This window comes from Phoenix dactylifera, chromosome 9 (genome assembly GCF_009389715.1).
Source record: "Phoenix dactylifera cultivar Barhee BC4 chromosome 9, palm_55x_up_171113_PBpolish2nd_filt_p, whole genome shotgun sequence".
Taxonomy (NCBI): Eukaryota; Viridiplantae; Streptophyta; class Magnoliopsida; order Arecales; family Arecaceae; genus Phoenix; species Phoenix dactylifera.
In genome coordinates, this window is record NC_052400.1 from 19,849,309 (window position 1) to 19,864,029 (window position 14,721).

A 14,721-nucleotide genomic window follows, 5' to 3' on the forward strand; every position below is an offset into this window, starting at 1 on the left:
GAACTTTCTCCTTTGACTTTAAAGCAAAGTAAATGAATTTAAATTCCTTGCTCCATTTCAAGTTGAATTCAACGTAGCCTAGAAGGAGAGGTTTCTACCAAAAAGAACAAATCATTTGATCATCAACGAAATAGATTATTTTGAACTTCACTAAACAAGAATACCCTGCTTTTGCAATTATTTTATGATATTTTAAAATTGGGATCCCTTCCAAACTTGAACATTAGAGGTCCAAATCCAATTCTTCAATCACTGCGTCGATCTGCCCATGCAAATATGATAGGATCCACACAGTCCCACTTCTCTCTCTCCCTCCCTCACGTTTCATGCAATGGCTGGTCCCTCCCTCCCTCCTCACGTTTCATGCAATGGCTGGACTACGTAATAGAACTGTTAGATCCTTCCCCCAAGATGGTGACACAAAATCTAGAGAGAGGTCTCCAACATTGAAAAATAATTGAGAATAATTGAGTTGTTAGTCAAGAAAGGAGGTACGAGAGGTCCCATGGAAGGCTCGTGAGACATCCCCTCCTCGAAGATCTTTTCATTCAACATACATATACATACATACATACATATATATATAGATATATATAATCAATAATTAGGCCCTCATCTCCTTCACACAGCCTTTTCTTTTTCATTGTGCGCATCACTTAGGCCTGCGATTGATGAATCCTAATCCATTCCACTGAAAAGAGCGATTATTCACAGAAACTTTAGACAACTTATGAGGAATAGGGACCCTCTTGGTTTTAATATGGTTCCAATATAGGCCAATTGGATGTTGTTTCCACTTTGCAGCTTTATTAGGAGACTTGCCATCTTACCTTCCAAAATCGGATGATCCATCATTTCAAGAAAGCTCGACATCATATGTCCTGCTATTGTTAGTTATCAGTTATCTAGTCCAATTCGAGCGCTCTTCCCTTGATCGAGTTTTCTTGACTGGCTTCAAAGCTTGCAAGATGGCATTGCCAAAGAGTACTCATCTCGGTCCCATTCTTTTAGTGGACTATTTATGTTCTTCCTTTTGCCTTTGTGGTGGCCCTGGTGAACTGCCCTGATAATATATGTACCAGAATGGTTTATCACTTCCCCATGAAAACAGAGTCTGCATGCAGAACTAACAAAACAATGTTAGTGCCAATCTACGAAGTTTAAGGCATTTGTATGGATTGGGATTCTAACTGGAACCCCACCATAAATGCCGAGAGGTGATCTTACCAAAGCCAAATAAGGAGTTCAGGCAGATAATCTAATCTCATTCAGGAAAAAGGCAAGGCACAAAAAAGAGTTCACCCTTGAGTTATATACAGAGCAATTAAAGACAAAAATAATGCATGTTGATGTGAATGGCTTCAGTTCTGTACGGCTACTATTCCGTATGTTAAGAAAGGGTTCTTAAGCATTAGAGTTGTACCTTTTTTTTCAAATATTATAATAGGTCGCCACTTAGGACGGTCGTACATTCCGGGCTAATGTACTCTGAAAACCTCGTCTAGTTAACTTGAAAAAAGAGAACCGAAAGCCCCTCAGATTCTGAAAGTAAACAGTTAAGACAGTAGTGCTTGCATTCCCGAATTTAGTAGTTAGAGGGGTGCTCTTTAGGACTTACTTGCAACGAATTTGATGCATCCCTTCTTTGGACTCAAATTTTTATCATCAGACTGTTCTGTATCAATGGTTCATGGTCATAAAAAAAGTACAAAAATAAGCCATTCTGGGGCAGTTCAAAGACCAGCTTAATATTATTTTCTGATGAGATTGAGAGCATGATCAAAATATGCTCATCACTAGTTATGATCGAAATATGCTAATTATAGTTTAGTTTTTCTCACCAAAGATTAATGAAAACCTACGTAATCTCTGAATGGAGGATCCTGAAGTCTGAGATGATTCTCTCTTCTTGTTTAGATTTCTGGAAGCATATAATGCATCTACGGAGGAAATGTGGGATCACCCATCTGGCTATGAGAAAGAAAAAGATTCCAATTGCTTATCCACTAAAATAGTTCCAAGTTAGGATAAAGAGATTTATCCAAGTTAGAGGTGCTCTGTCCTACATCTCAAAGAGAGCTATTTGACTTTATGTCAGTTCTGGAAGTTGACAATTAGGGCTTTCCTTTTGCTTTAGTTCGAATAAAGAATGGCTTGGATAATATATAATGCCCCCTGGCTCTGCTTTAGGTTTCCTAGTGGATAAGCTCGCAGCAGTAATGCAGATTCTCACCAACAAAGATCATCATTGGGGTTTATTATGAGTGATAGATGGAGCAAACCGGAGGAAGAATACGACGATGAATGGTGAGCCCTTGTGTGGTCTATGGTCGGTCCGCGACCCCTGGATGCCAAAGGCATCCGTCGTAGCTTTTATAGAGTGGAGACGATGGGTCGGTTGCATTACTTATAGCTTCTTCATTTGCAGACAAACCTGATTCAAAATTATCTTTCATTCCAAGACATAACTTATAATCATGTGTTCCATATTAGCCTGGAGTTCGCTCCCAGCAATATATAGTAGGGGGAGAACAAAGAGAGCCATATTTCATGCAAATACCAATGTCTCATAAATTATGATGGAAGAAAATCAGATCACATGCAGTGCCAACCATTCGCCAATGATTTGAGATTGCACGATGGAGATTTTAATATATCTACTCATGCTTCACATATGGCCTCACTTTTTTATGCATCCTGACATGAGATTAATAGCCAACGTTAAACCTAAATTTGCCGGCCATTTTATGCTTGTTTTTAGTCTTATATACATGTATACATAATTGTGTTAAAATAGATATAATTATACAGAGAAATATATAAAAGTATATGCAAATTTAATGTAATTATGTGTAAAACTAATTTAATTGTTTATAAAGATTAAAAATATAAGGGTTAAATATAAAATGATAATCACATAAAGGATGCGATGTTGAGTTGCTATGTATGACAACCTATATTATCAAATTATTGATCTTCATTAACAAATATTAATTTTTTTAGAAAAATCTAGAGTAATAATTAGTGTACCATCTTTCTGCACTTGTTTGGGCGTGTCACAAATGCGGAAGGGCGTAACATGAGCCATCGGTATTCTATATTATGTTTGTTTTTACCGTAAAGTGATGTATGACCATAGATAGTTGCCACATCAGCTATCTCAGAGATAGGCAGTTATCGCACATCCTCATGATGCACCGTATTTGGTACCCTACATATCCGCCCCCAAGATAGATAATATGGCAGCTATCCAGAATTGTAAAATACACAATGTGGAGAATCCAAACTAATAATATGTGAGGTTGCTAGGTGATTTACCAATATCCAAAGAACATGATTTTATTAGTCTCTCTATTTAGCATGATGTAACACCCAGACCAATCAGAGAGTTGGGCTTCGTCCATTTGACCGGCCCAAATATAAGAGTTTGGCCTGAAAAAAGGCTAGGGGGCAGGGCACGTGCTTGGCACATGCGATGAGAGAAGAAGACTTCCATCTTCCTCTCAAGTTTGTCAAATAGAATCCGACTCTAGAGCGAATTCCGGCATCCTTCGAGCTCTATTTAGAGCCTTTCAACCTTCTTTCAATCTTCACCGATGACCCTAGCCTCCGATCGAAGTTCGTTACTGGATTCTTCTTTGATTACCTCTCCGATGATCGACCATCACCAACACTATGGTTGTAGGCAGAATATTGCTGGAGGCCAGGTGGGAACCAAGATCCTTCGATTAATCCTTGTTAGCTTCTTTTCAAGTTTATGGATCAAGTATTATAGTCGGCTATCGCCAAATTTTTTTAAAAAAAAAGCCTAAGCCATGGTTTTCCCCCTTTTTTTGGATCTTTCTGTCCCTAATCTTTCTTTCCGACCATTAACACCTGCGAAGCTCGTCGTCGAGGCCTTCATCTGGTTCCTCCCGACGGCTTCCAGCATGAAGCCTCGATCGCCAAATATCATGGTTTGGCGGGTTAAAGTGCTGAAGTCTTATTTTGGTTCTTTTTCAGCTACCTTTGTCGCCACCCGATTATAAGACCTCCGGCTGCACCACTACTATGACCAGCACATTGCTGGCCACAGCCACCACCGGCCATGAGGAGGGGTGATGCATGAACTTTATTTCAATGTTACGCATTAACCTTTAACAAAAGCCGTGTTTGGCTCAAGATGCAGCTAAGGCTGTTCGGTCCACCGCATCTTGAAAGTGGTGATGGGCTGTAATGCATCTAAGTTTATGGGAGAGTTCTCTGTAAGTAGAGAACCATTTTTCCTATCCCAATCTCAGATTGGAGGGAAGGAGTGACCCATGAACTTTATTTCCATAGTGCACATTAACCTTTAATAAAAGCTGTGTTTGGCTACAGATGCAGGTAAGGCTGTCGGGTCCATTGCATGTACGTTGAAAGTGGTGATGGGCTGTAATGCATCTAAAATCTACCATTCATCCCCCTTGATCGCTGCATCTTAAAGATTATAAAAGTTCACGTACGGTCTTCCGAGAATCTGCGTACTAACCGGTACTACCCACCGGACTGGAACCAGGGAAGATATCAAAATGTTAAAAAGAACCCAAAAGCGGCCCCTCCGGGCTCCAACCCACTTGTCCACAGCTTTGCCCCATGCCTCAACGATCCATACATTCATTCCCTCCTTAAATCCAAATGCACTCACGCAAGTAAGAAAAAAAAAATCTATTAACAAAAGGTTTAGTTGGAACAAATCTATTGGCTGTATACTGTTAGCATAATTTTAGAAATTAGGAAACAACCTGCATATCCCATAATTTTTTTTTATTAGTTGATTCTGTATCAATTTATATTATTTTTTTAATTACATAATTTTTTTAGAATAATTTTAGGAATCACATAACAACTTGCATCAGTAGGTAATATGGAATAAACCAAATATGATAGGACAAAGAAATAGAATCAATTTTCTTTTTTTTCTGCAAATATTTTAATAATTGTGGATGCTATTTGCTGCTAGGGCCTGATTAAACCATTTAAGATTACACTCCAGGTCTTCTAGAAAAGCATTGACTAGTGCTTGAAAACTCCAGTGGTATGATTGGAGGAGTGGTTGCGGAATTTGAACATGTTTCAGAGGTAGCCGTGGAAATTAGATTTCCACTGGGAGGTCCCCTACATGAATCATGGCATTCTAATCAATCCGAGCCGGCCATTGAGCGTGCCATCGTTGTCATCCCAATTTCGACTGGCTGTGGAAAGTCTAAATCAAACCCCTAATGCTGGAAAAGCTTTCAAAAGTCTCCTTGAGCTCCGGGCTTACACGCTTTTGCAAAGGATGGAGAAGAGAAGACGAAGAAAAAAGAAATAAATAAAGCTATTCACTTGGGCGTTAAGCAAGAAGCTTTATCACATGTGAAATAGAAGCTAGATTTTTATATAGCTTTATGATTAGTAGTTAGTTAGGGACACTTATGAAGTTTGAAAGAAAGTAAAAGGTTGGTTTTGTTGTTTTTAAGGCAATACGGTAATCATGTCTTCATAGAATAGTTTAAATCTTAAACGAGTTTTGTTTGAGTAGCGCTCCTGTTGGGAACGCGAAAAGAATACGCTCGTCAGAGATGCATATAGTTTTCTGGTTTAAGATTATTGTGCTTTGAATTATGAAATGATGTTTCATAGGCATAATTTAATCTTTCATTCAATTTGGCGAGGAGGCTCGCCATGCCGTTAGTTTTTTTTTTTTTTTTGCTACGAGCGATAATTCATATAACACGTGCATGGATACATCCAATAAAATCAAAAAACAAAATATCACGGAGCTCCCGAGGCAGCTCCCCATCCTCTGTTCACACGGTACTGCCAGCGTGGTTGGCCATATAGGTGGCTACCCAGTCGCAAGTCGCAACCCCATTGACTTCTCTAAATACATGCGTAGTCAGGACAATCCTTTCATTCCTTATCATCATCCAGATGTCATGAAGCAATGGATGGTCATCGACAGTGACCCTCGGATCCTCCTGGATTCAGCTAATGATCGTAGCCGAGTTACCCTCCAAGATAACTGAACTAGCTGATAGCACACGCTGAACATATCGAAGATTCGCTCAGGCCATGGTTTCCGGCTCACTGTTTTTCAAAATTGAAAAAAAAAAAGTGTGATGAAAACGTTGAATACGTGTGCCAATATATAACACTTGGCAGAATTATGGCACTCTAAGATAGGTCTGCAGGAACACTTGGCAGAATTATGGCACTCTAAGATAGGTCTGCAGGAACGGCAAGTGAAGGTGCCATCCTTGGATATCACTTCTTTGATGCTCCTCTTTCATTACACTCCATTTGAACCTAAATGTTATTAATTCTCTTAGAAGGCATGTTAACATTAATTTTCTATCACATATTTCATATAAATGCTTATTTTTGGTTGCTTGTTAGTCTTAAAATCCTCCTTAATGACTCATGTATACTCGAAGTCTAGAAGATTTGGGGCGGTTCTTAATTCTTATAAAAGAAAATAAATAAGTTCTTAGCTGGTACTAGAAATTATTAGATGGATCAGGTTCAGTGGACCAGTTCAAATCTGGATGGCACGCTGAATTCTCAATCTTATTTTAATCTTGAATAGTGTAAATACAGAAAAGATAAAATGGCGAGCAAACAAAGAGGTCCACTGAATCAGCGGCTCGGATTCTCTTTCAAACAGATGAGGCGTACACGTCACATTCATGAAGGACCCACATACCTTCCAAATGCCAGGTGGCTTGAGAGGTGTCCGCCGTTCATGCCCACCAACCCGTTTGAAGCTTCCCAGCTCCCAAGTAAGCTCGATTCTACCACAAAACCCCTTTACTTCCCCTCTAAACATCCACAAATCCCCATCAAATCCTGTTTCTGATAAAAAAAAAAAAAAGCCGCTAACTGAGCTTAGTATTCCGTGTTTACCCGCCACGTTTCCATCCAGCCGCCATTTCGGAGCCCCTCCAGTCTCCAACGCTCTCCTCATGGAGGACGTTTTTGTAATTTCCTCATCAAATAATTAGGAAAAAAATTATCCTTAAATTTGCCATTAAAATAACCCAGCTCATTTTTTTTGGCCTCCTCTCCCTTTCCGTCGTCTTTATAAACCCTGCCCACTTCCCCCACTCTCACTCGCACCCAACCAACGCATTAAATCCTCCTCAAGATACTCCTCCTCCTCCTCCTCCTCCTTCTCTCTCTCTCTCTCTCTCTCTCTCTCTCTCTCTCTCTCTCTCTGTGTCAAAATTCTTCCAAAATTTTCAAGAAACCCCCTCCAGGAAAGACGGAAACAGGAGAAAGGACGGAGACCGACACGGCCGAAATGGAACCAAGTAGTGTAACCAAGCGGCTGTGGCACATCATACGGGTGGCGTACTACATGCTCCGCAAGGGCATCTCCAAGCGCAAGCTCGCGCTGGACCTCCACCTCCTCCTCCACCGCGGCAAGATCGCCGGAAAAGCCCTCGGCGACCTCTTGAACTTCCACCACCACCACCACCATGGGGCCGCCCCTTCCTCCCCGGGGTTCTCTCGGCGGTCCATGGATCCCACCCTCCCCTTCTACGACACCCGGGAGGTGGAGTTCAGCTGCAGCAACACCCCCGCCGCCTACCCCGCCAAGCTTTTCCGGAAGAACCGCCACCGCCACGACTACTCAAACTACGATGTCGCCGCCATCGCGAAGGCCTTTGAGATCCTCAACTCCGAGGTCTCTGATACCGAGTCGGTGATGGCAACGCCATCACCTGCCCCCATTTTGAGCAGCTTCTTGAGGAGTCCCGCGGTGGTGCGGCAGCTGAGGATAACCGACTCCCCCTTCCCCATAATGGAGGAGGACGGGGTAGCCGACGGCCACGTCGACCGGGCGGCGGAGGAGTTCATTAAAAGGTTCTACGAGCAGCTCCGGCTCCAGCAAAGTGTGGCGGCCACACCAGACTATACGTGCCGCCGCGAGCCACTGGTCGGCCGGGCTTGAGATGGCCCATCCATGGTTAGTTCAGCTGTTCCGCCTCAATAAATGTATGAGAGTGCACTGTAAAAAAAATCTACGCCATTTACTTGGCTCCGCTTTCCAGTAGCTTTGGTTGTTGGTGGAGGGTGTGGGAGGTGGAGTTTGTCGATGAGTCTTCAGTGTTGGGCCCGGGGGTTCAGCACTTCACTTGCACTTTGTTTTCTTCAGAGGCTTCATATGATGAACCCCTACTTGCATGCTTATTTTAAGAGTTATTTTGTGCTGGTCCTTTCTTCTTTTTTTTAAGTGAATGTATTTTGTGCTGGTTAAGTATCTCTATTTTTTAAATTCGATGATATTCGATCGGTATCACCGTTTAGGTTATAATCTAAGACAACTCATGAATTTCTTAAATTTTTTTATAAAAAAAACGAAAAAAATGGACTCCCATCATGATACCAGATTATAGTCCATTTGTTTTCATGTAATTTGGATCTGAAGGTAATTATCTAAAAAAGACTTATGAGTTGCAATCCTATTGAGATATTTCAATTATTTTAAGCTTTTGGAATCAATTGATTACTTAATTTGGATTAGAGCTTATATATGCTGAAGATTGCAAGTTCGAATTCCCTACTAATTAATTATTTATTTGATAATTTTGTAAGACCGAGTCTTTAGTTAACATGGTCATTGTTAATGCCCTTCATCCTCATTACTTATTTAACTAATTGAACAGAAGGGATTGACAAACTTATGAAACTTTATGCGTTGGGTTTGTTTAAATAACAAGGTTTATAGATCCTTATATCTAAGATAGATAAAGAAGGTTTTACCCAATTAAGCAAGCTTCACGCCTTATTTTCTAAAACATGTAACAAGAGGAAAGACCACAAAAAGACAAGTTCTCGTGGGTGTTGTTGGTACGCTGTCGGAAGACGGCTGCCTTCCGACCAATTGGAAGCAAGCCTCCTTCTAAAGCCAAGAGCTGAGTGGAGGTAGAGATATCGGCGTGGACGGGGGCAGAAAAAGAGCTGCATACAGCTGTTGCTCACGGGAGAGAGAGTGAGGTAAAAGTATACTGTTTTAGAGAAAATCCTTGGCTGGACTGCTGGAAAACAAGTAGAAAATGAAAAGCTAAAACATTAGTAGATTGTGGTTTCATGTTCTGACTTTATTGAAGGTGAAAAATCTTCCATCAATTACGCCTCTAGTTACAAATCTTTCAAGTTTAAGCAAAACACCTTCTTTCTATGTTTCTGAGCCATATATAATCCAACATGAAACACTTCAAAAAAAAACAAAACAAAAAAAGAAAACCATGTGCAATGTATATCTTGTTCTGTGCATCTGTAACATTGGTCCTTGTCAAAGAAAATATCTTCGGCGAGGACAAAATTTATGCAATCATGAAATCAATCATGGCCACAAACAATATTTTCCTGAAGCGCCACATGTCAAGGCATGAGTTGGCCAAGGCTTGTCTTCTAAACCAACAAAGTAGCAAACACCCAACCCCAGATCTGCTTCTTTTATAGGTGTGCTAAGAAAACTAAAAAGGAAAAAAACTTGCAACACAATTCATCCAACCCAATATCCTTCTCGCTGCCTTTTCATTGGGTGGAAAGCAAAGCTCTTCCCACACTAGAGCCACGAGACTAGTGACACTTTGTCTCTTCAATCTGCTTTCAAGGGCCAACAGTTTGATAGCTTGCACAAGGCCATTGTTGAGTAATATTTTTTCTTCTATGGACTCAACTTTTATTAGGTAAAGTCGAGGTTGCTTTCCTTGTGGTTCACCCACTCACTCAAAGGGCTCGTCACCCTCGGGGCAACGCCATCGCCGCTGCATCACAACCTGGCCTATTTTTCACAAGGAATTGCACAAAATTGTATAGCTGATAATAATCATAGCACATAAGATCATGTCACCTATCAAACAACTCGCAACCATAATTCAATGAATAGGTTGTCAAAAGAACCATGTATCCAGTTATCCCTATATAATTGAACACCATGGATTCCCTTCTTGACATATGGTGATCCTACTCAAATGTTTGAAGATGGAAGATTAAGAGTTTAGGAAAGCAAAATTAAATAAAAAAGCTAACATTTTAGAAATGAATTTTAAAATCATTTGCGCATCGGAATATTCATGAGCAATTTGGACGTTTCTTATGTTCAGCTGCGACTATTGATTTCAAACGTGCCATTATATGAATACTTTCAGCATGTTGGTTATTGAATCTTTAATCATTTTTGGACCCTGATCACCTCAGCTCTAGTAGAGTCACTGATCTCGCCAAGATCTAATTGCTTTATAGGTGGGTAATTAGACTTCCAAACTTTGATCGGAGCACTTTATGAAAAGAAGTTGCTTATTTGATTTAAAAGTCAGCATACGCTGGACCACGTTAACAAGAGGACCACGTCCAGACTGGCCGCCTGGTAGCATATACCAGAGTCCAAGCGGTCCTACATACCAATCATACTATGATAACTTGGAGCCTGGTATAGTAGTAACAAGTGCCACATTAGGTGGAGTCTATAAGCTTCCAATAGAGGGTAACCCTAAGGTTGATTCATTGTGAGCCAGATGTTACGGATTCGAAGCATGGAAATAATCTCTTCATGTGCGAGTTAAAGTCGCATATATCTGACTCTTTCCAGATCCTACAGTGATAAGAGTCTAGCATACTGGGATGCCTATTACAAGCCCTATGTAGTTGTCTAGCTAGCTGGCTTGGGGTTATGCGCGTATAATTTTCTCAAACTTAAGGTGATTAATTGCAAATATAAAATGGAAAGCTAACTGAAACTTAAGACTACCAACAAGAATAAGATGTAGCTGGTTGCTACCTCCCCCTCCTGCTGGAGAGATTTCCAAGGTTCGAAGTAGATGGTGGCATTCTTCCTGTGTGCTCAACTCTTCTTTTGTTAAAAAAAGTATCAATGATTAGAGAGAGAGAGAGAGAGATCAGTTTTTGCTCATTAAATAAAAAAAAAATGACAAGTAGTAGGACTGAGAAAGGGGAAAGATGGAATAGGTTTTAAGAATTCCATTAATGCGTCCTCCTCTGCTCGGAAAAAGACTCGGAGAAAGTCCTTTGCAGAGTGAACCACAAGGAAGCGTGTACTAGGATGGTTGGTTTCAAACAGTGAGGCCAATTAGGACTCAATAGTGAAAATCTATATGATCTTAGTTGTAGTAAACTCCTGTACTTAGGAAACATCATAAATTTTTATTCATCATATAACTCCAGCTTATGTACAATTCGTAAAATTAGCACCAAGACACTGGCATCTCAATTGGCTCTCTCCCTCTTCTCTTTTTGTTAAAGATAGGCACACGAATAAAAAGATAATGTTTAATTAAATGGAGGGATCATAGCTGCCCATTCTTCATCTCATGAGCATTGCACGAGACCAGGTCGATTATAATTGGTTCTCATAAAATTCATCATGCGATCCCATGCAATTGTCTTGTAGATCAATGATTTTTGTAGAACTTAAACTTTAGGACTCGTTTTTTTTTTTAAAAAAAAAACATACTTTAAGCCTTAAAGTGGTTGTATGGTTTTCATTAGGTTGAACTGAAAGTGTAGTCTTGGTGGAAAGGCTAGAGGAGACAGCGACCTTATTAAAGAGCACTGTGAGAAGGTGGGGCATTGTATTATTACTGAAAGGTCTCTCTCTTAGCTTTGGTTTTTCTAACCTATATCTCACTTGACTTTATTACCGACCGATTTGGATGCATCTAGCATGTAATCATGTGCCGTGCATAGCACGCCACAAGTTGTAACAATTCAGGATCTCACCTAAAATGACTATAGCCGGAAGGTATTATTTGAGTTTCTTGATTCTGTATAAATACCCAAGATCTACCCAACAAATAACCAATATAGGACTAAACACACGCCCATACGGATCCTCACATACTTCTCTCATTTAAATCCTAACGTCCTCATCAGGCTAAGAGTTTAAATCTATTCAAATCTAATTACAAGCACCACAATCGGCCCATGGGTCAACCCCAATATATCCGTATTATAGTGTTCCCTAGTCCACAGGTTATAAACTGGGTATGCTCTGATACCATTTGCAACAACTCAAGACTTCATCCAAAATGACTATAGCCGGAAGGTATTATTTGGGTTCCTTGATTCTGTACAAGTATCCAAAATTTATCCAACAAATAACCGATATGAAAGTAAACATACGTCCCTACGGATCATCACACAAATTATCGTGATTAACTTGTGATGCCATTCGTCGGACCAAATGCACGCACCAATCAGCACATGATGACAGTAGAAGGATGCAAGCTATGTGGATTAACGTTATTGCTTAATGCCATCTGCTGACAAATCAGCAAATTTCTAGTGCTTGGATTATGTTAACATTCGGGGGTTGTGTGGCACCAGAGATAACCCCATCAGATTCAGAAAACTTGGATGGTAGAATTAGACTCTGCTACAAACCCAGAGCTTTGGCATCTGCTTGATTTGATATGATTTCCCCAAGGGTCGCGGATTATTCATTTTGGGTCTCAATCACTGACTATTCTCCTATAATCCAAAGGCCCAATCAGGAAGCATGTAATAAAACTCCGAGGGGGGCCACGCTGAGATTTTTTAGCCATTCATACCGAAAAAGGCCACGCTGAGATCTTTTAGCCATTCATACCAAGATTATTTCGGTTGCTCCTAATCTAGAGTTATCTCAGCCATGCATAAGCACAACTATGTGGTAGGCAGCGTTTCACATCACAACTAGTTGTGGGCGGCTGGTCATTGGATCAGAGCCCACGCCCCAAAGGCAGCTATTTGCGCTAATCTTCCTCTAAACCAGCTAAAGTTCTCTTCATTTCTACTCGTAAATCCAGTTTTACTTTTGGTAGCTGTGGAGAAGAGACAAATGAACGCCAAACTTTGCTACTTCCCCGAGCTTTCTTCTCTCTCTTTTTCCTTGGGCTACGCTGCTTTAGACAAGTGCAATAAAACTAGTCAAGAAAGCCCTGCTCAAGAAAAAAAAGCAAGAGCCTTTTTGAATCGTAGATCCCTGCTTTTCTTTTGCTTCGAGTTGACAACGCATGCTTGCGGACTCTGAGGGCTAATGCCGATGGCATCGCTTTTCCTTGCGTTCACCACGGTGCGGTTACTGGATTACAATACCACTAGTGTTTTAATTGGGAAAGCAAAAAGGCCTCGTTGCCGCCCACTTAACCATACAACTTTCTTTGCGAGCCAATTAGCGAAGGGCTCGAACCTGGTCCTACCACCCTGTGACTCCTCCCTTAAAGCTATAATTTTAGCTGTAGTAGCCATTGATGCAGGAAGATCTAGCCACGTGCCTACGACACCATTGCCTCTGGGTGGGCCCAAACCGAGCCTGGGCCAAAATGCCTCAGGGTTCAGACTCTAGACACTGGGCACGGCTCGTGGGTCTCTATTCTGAGCCCCAGGCGAAATAGTTGCAGATCAGGCCTTATGGGCCATTGGGCCTGCCTAACCCATTGACATCTCTGAATATGCTTGCATACTTGAGAAGGTTTCGATTTGAGGGTTATTGGATTTTTTTTTTCCGACAAGACAAGTGTGAGGACTTATGTGGGCATATATTTAGTCCCACGCCGATTATTCGCTGGATAGCTTTGGGGTACTTATATAGGATCAAGGAGCCTAAATAATACCTTTCGGCCAGATCATTGATTGTTACAAATAGTATCAGAGCGGATCCGACCCATAACCTATGTGAACTAGGAAACATTACAACACGGATCTATTGGTGCTGACATGGGCCGATTGTGGTACTTGTAATTATATTTGAATGGATTTAAACTCTTAGCTTAATGAGGATGTCAGAGCTTAAACAAGAAGAGTATGTGAGAAGCTGTGCAGATATGTGTTCAATTCTACATCGGTTATTTGTTAGATAAATTTTGGATGACTATATAGGATCAAGGAACTCAAATAATATCTTTCGGCTAGCCTTTTTAAGCGAGGTTTGGGGTTATCACAAAAAGTTTATCAGGTTAGTCTCAAATATGGCTCATTTTAAATTGATAAATTATTGAATAATTGATAATAAATTAACATGATATCCAATTTGTGTTTGTTAAAGTTTATACACGTTAAGATATAAGAGTAATGTTTAGAAAACTTGCATGTGTTAACTTCACGCTCTTAGCACCACACCCACTGCATCACCTCAAGCTTTATCCTTTTCTAGAAGCTGCTGCTACTCATAACTAGATGAGCCTATGATAACCTTGATCTTCCATACCAAAAAAATTCAATCATATCTTTTGTTATTTTTTTATCCTCTCCCCTGCAAGTAATCCTCACTTATATATTTGACCTAAGCCATGTTAATATCTATTTAAAACCCTCCTTTCAAGAAGAATAGTCCGTCCCTATCAAGCCATGATACCGTTAGCTGTAGGGTCTTTATTCCTCTCTCCCATCCTTTCGCGCGCTCCTCTCTTTTAATTGCTTCAAGAATCAGGCTTATATAACTAGGCTTCATTCGTTTGGACCCTATTAGATCTGGAACACATTTTTTAAAACTTCAAATTTAGTCCCTTAAATGTAAAACTGACCCTCAAAAAGATTGCATTTGATTCTAATGTCGAATAAGTTGGATTTTTAAGAGTTTGAATCTTGAATTTGGATTGTTCATCGTTAAGTTTGGAACGAGTGTGTCAGTTAATTTGAATATGGCATTATCCTATTATAGCAAACCCCCACCAAAATCATAATTGAGCATTATAATAATTATAGTGGCCA

The 14,721-nt window shown here is 40.4% G+C and overlaps 1 protein-coding gene across 1 annotated transcript; it reads left to right on the forward strand.

The window, feature by feature from the left end:
• Window positions 1-7,093: 7,093 nt before the first annotated feature.
• LOC103710238 lies at window positions 7,094-8,281 on the forward strand. The gene has a single exon (XM_008795893.4). The coding sequence runs from the start codon at window positions 7,304-7,306 to the stop codon at window positions 7,955-7,957; it is 654 nt and encodes a 217-aa protein (XP_008794115.2). The 5' UTR covers window positions 7,094-7,303; the 3' UTR covers window positions 7,958-8,281.
• Window positions 8,282-14,721: the final 6,440 nt, after the last annotated feature.

Coding starts and splice junctions, on each gene's coding strand:
- LOC103710238 (XM_008795893.4), top strand. CDS start 7,304: ATGGAACCAAGTAGTGTAACCAAGCGGCTGTGGCACATCATACGGGTG.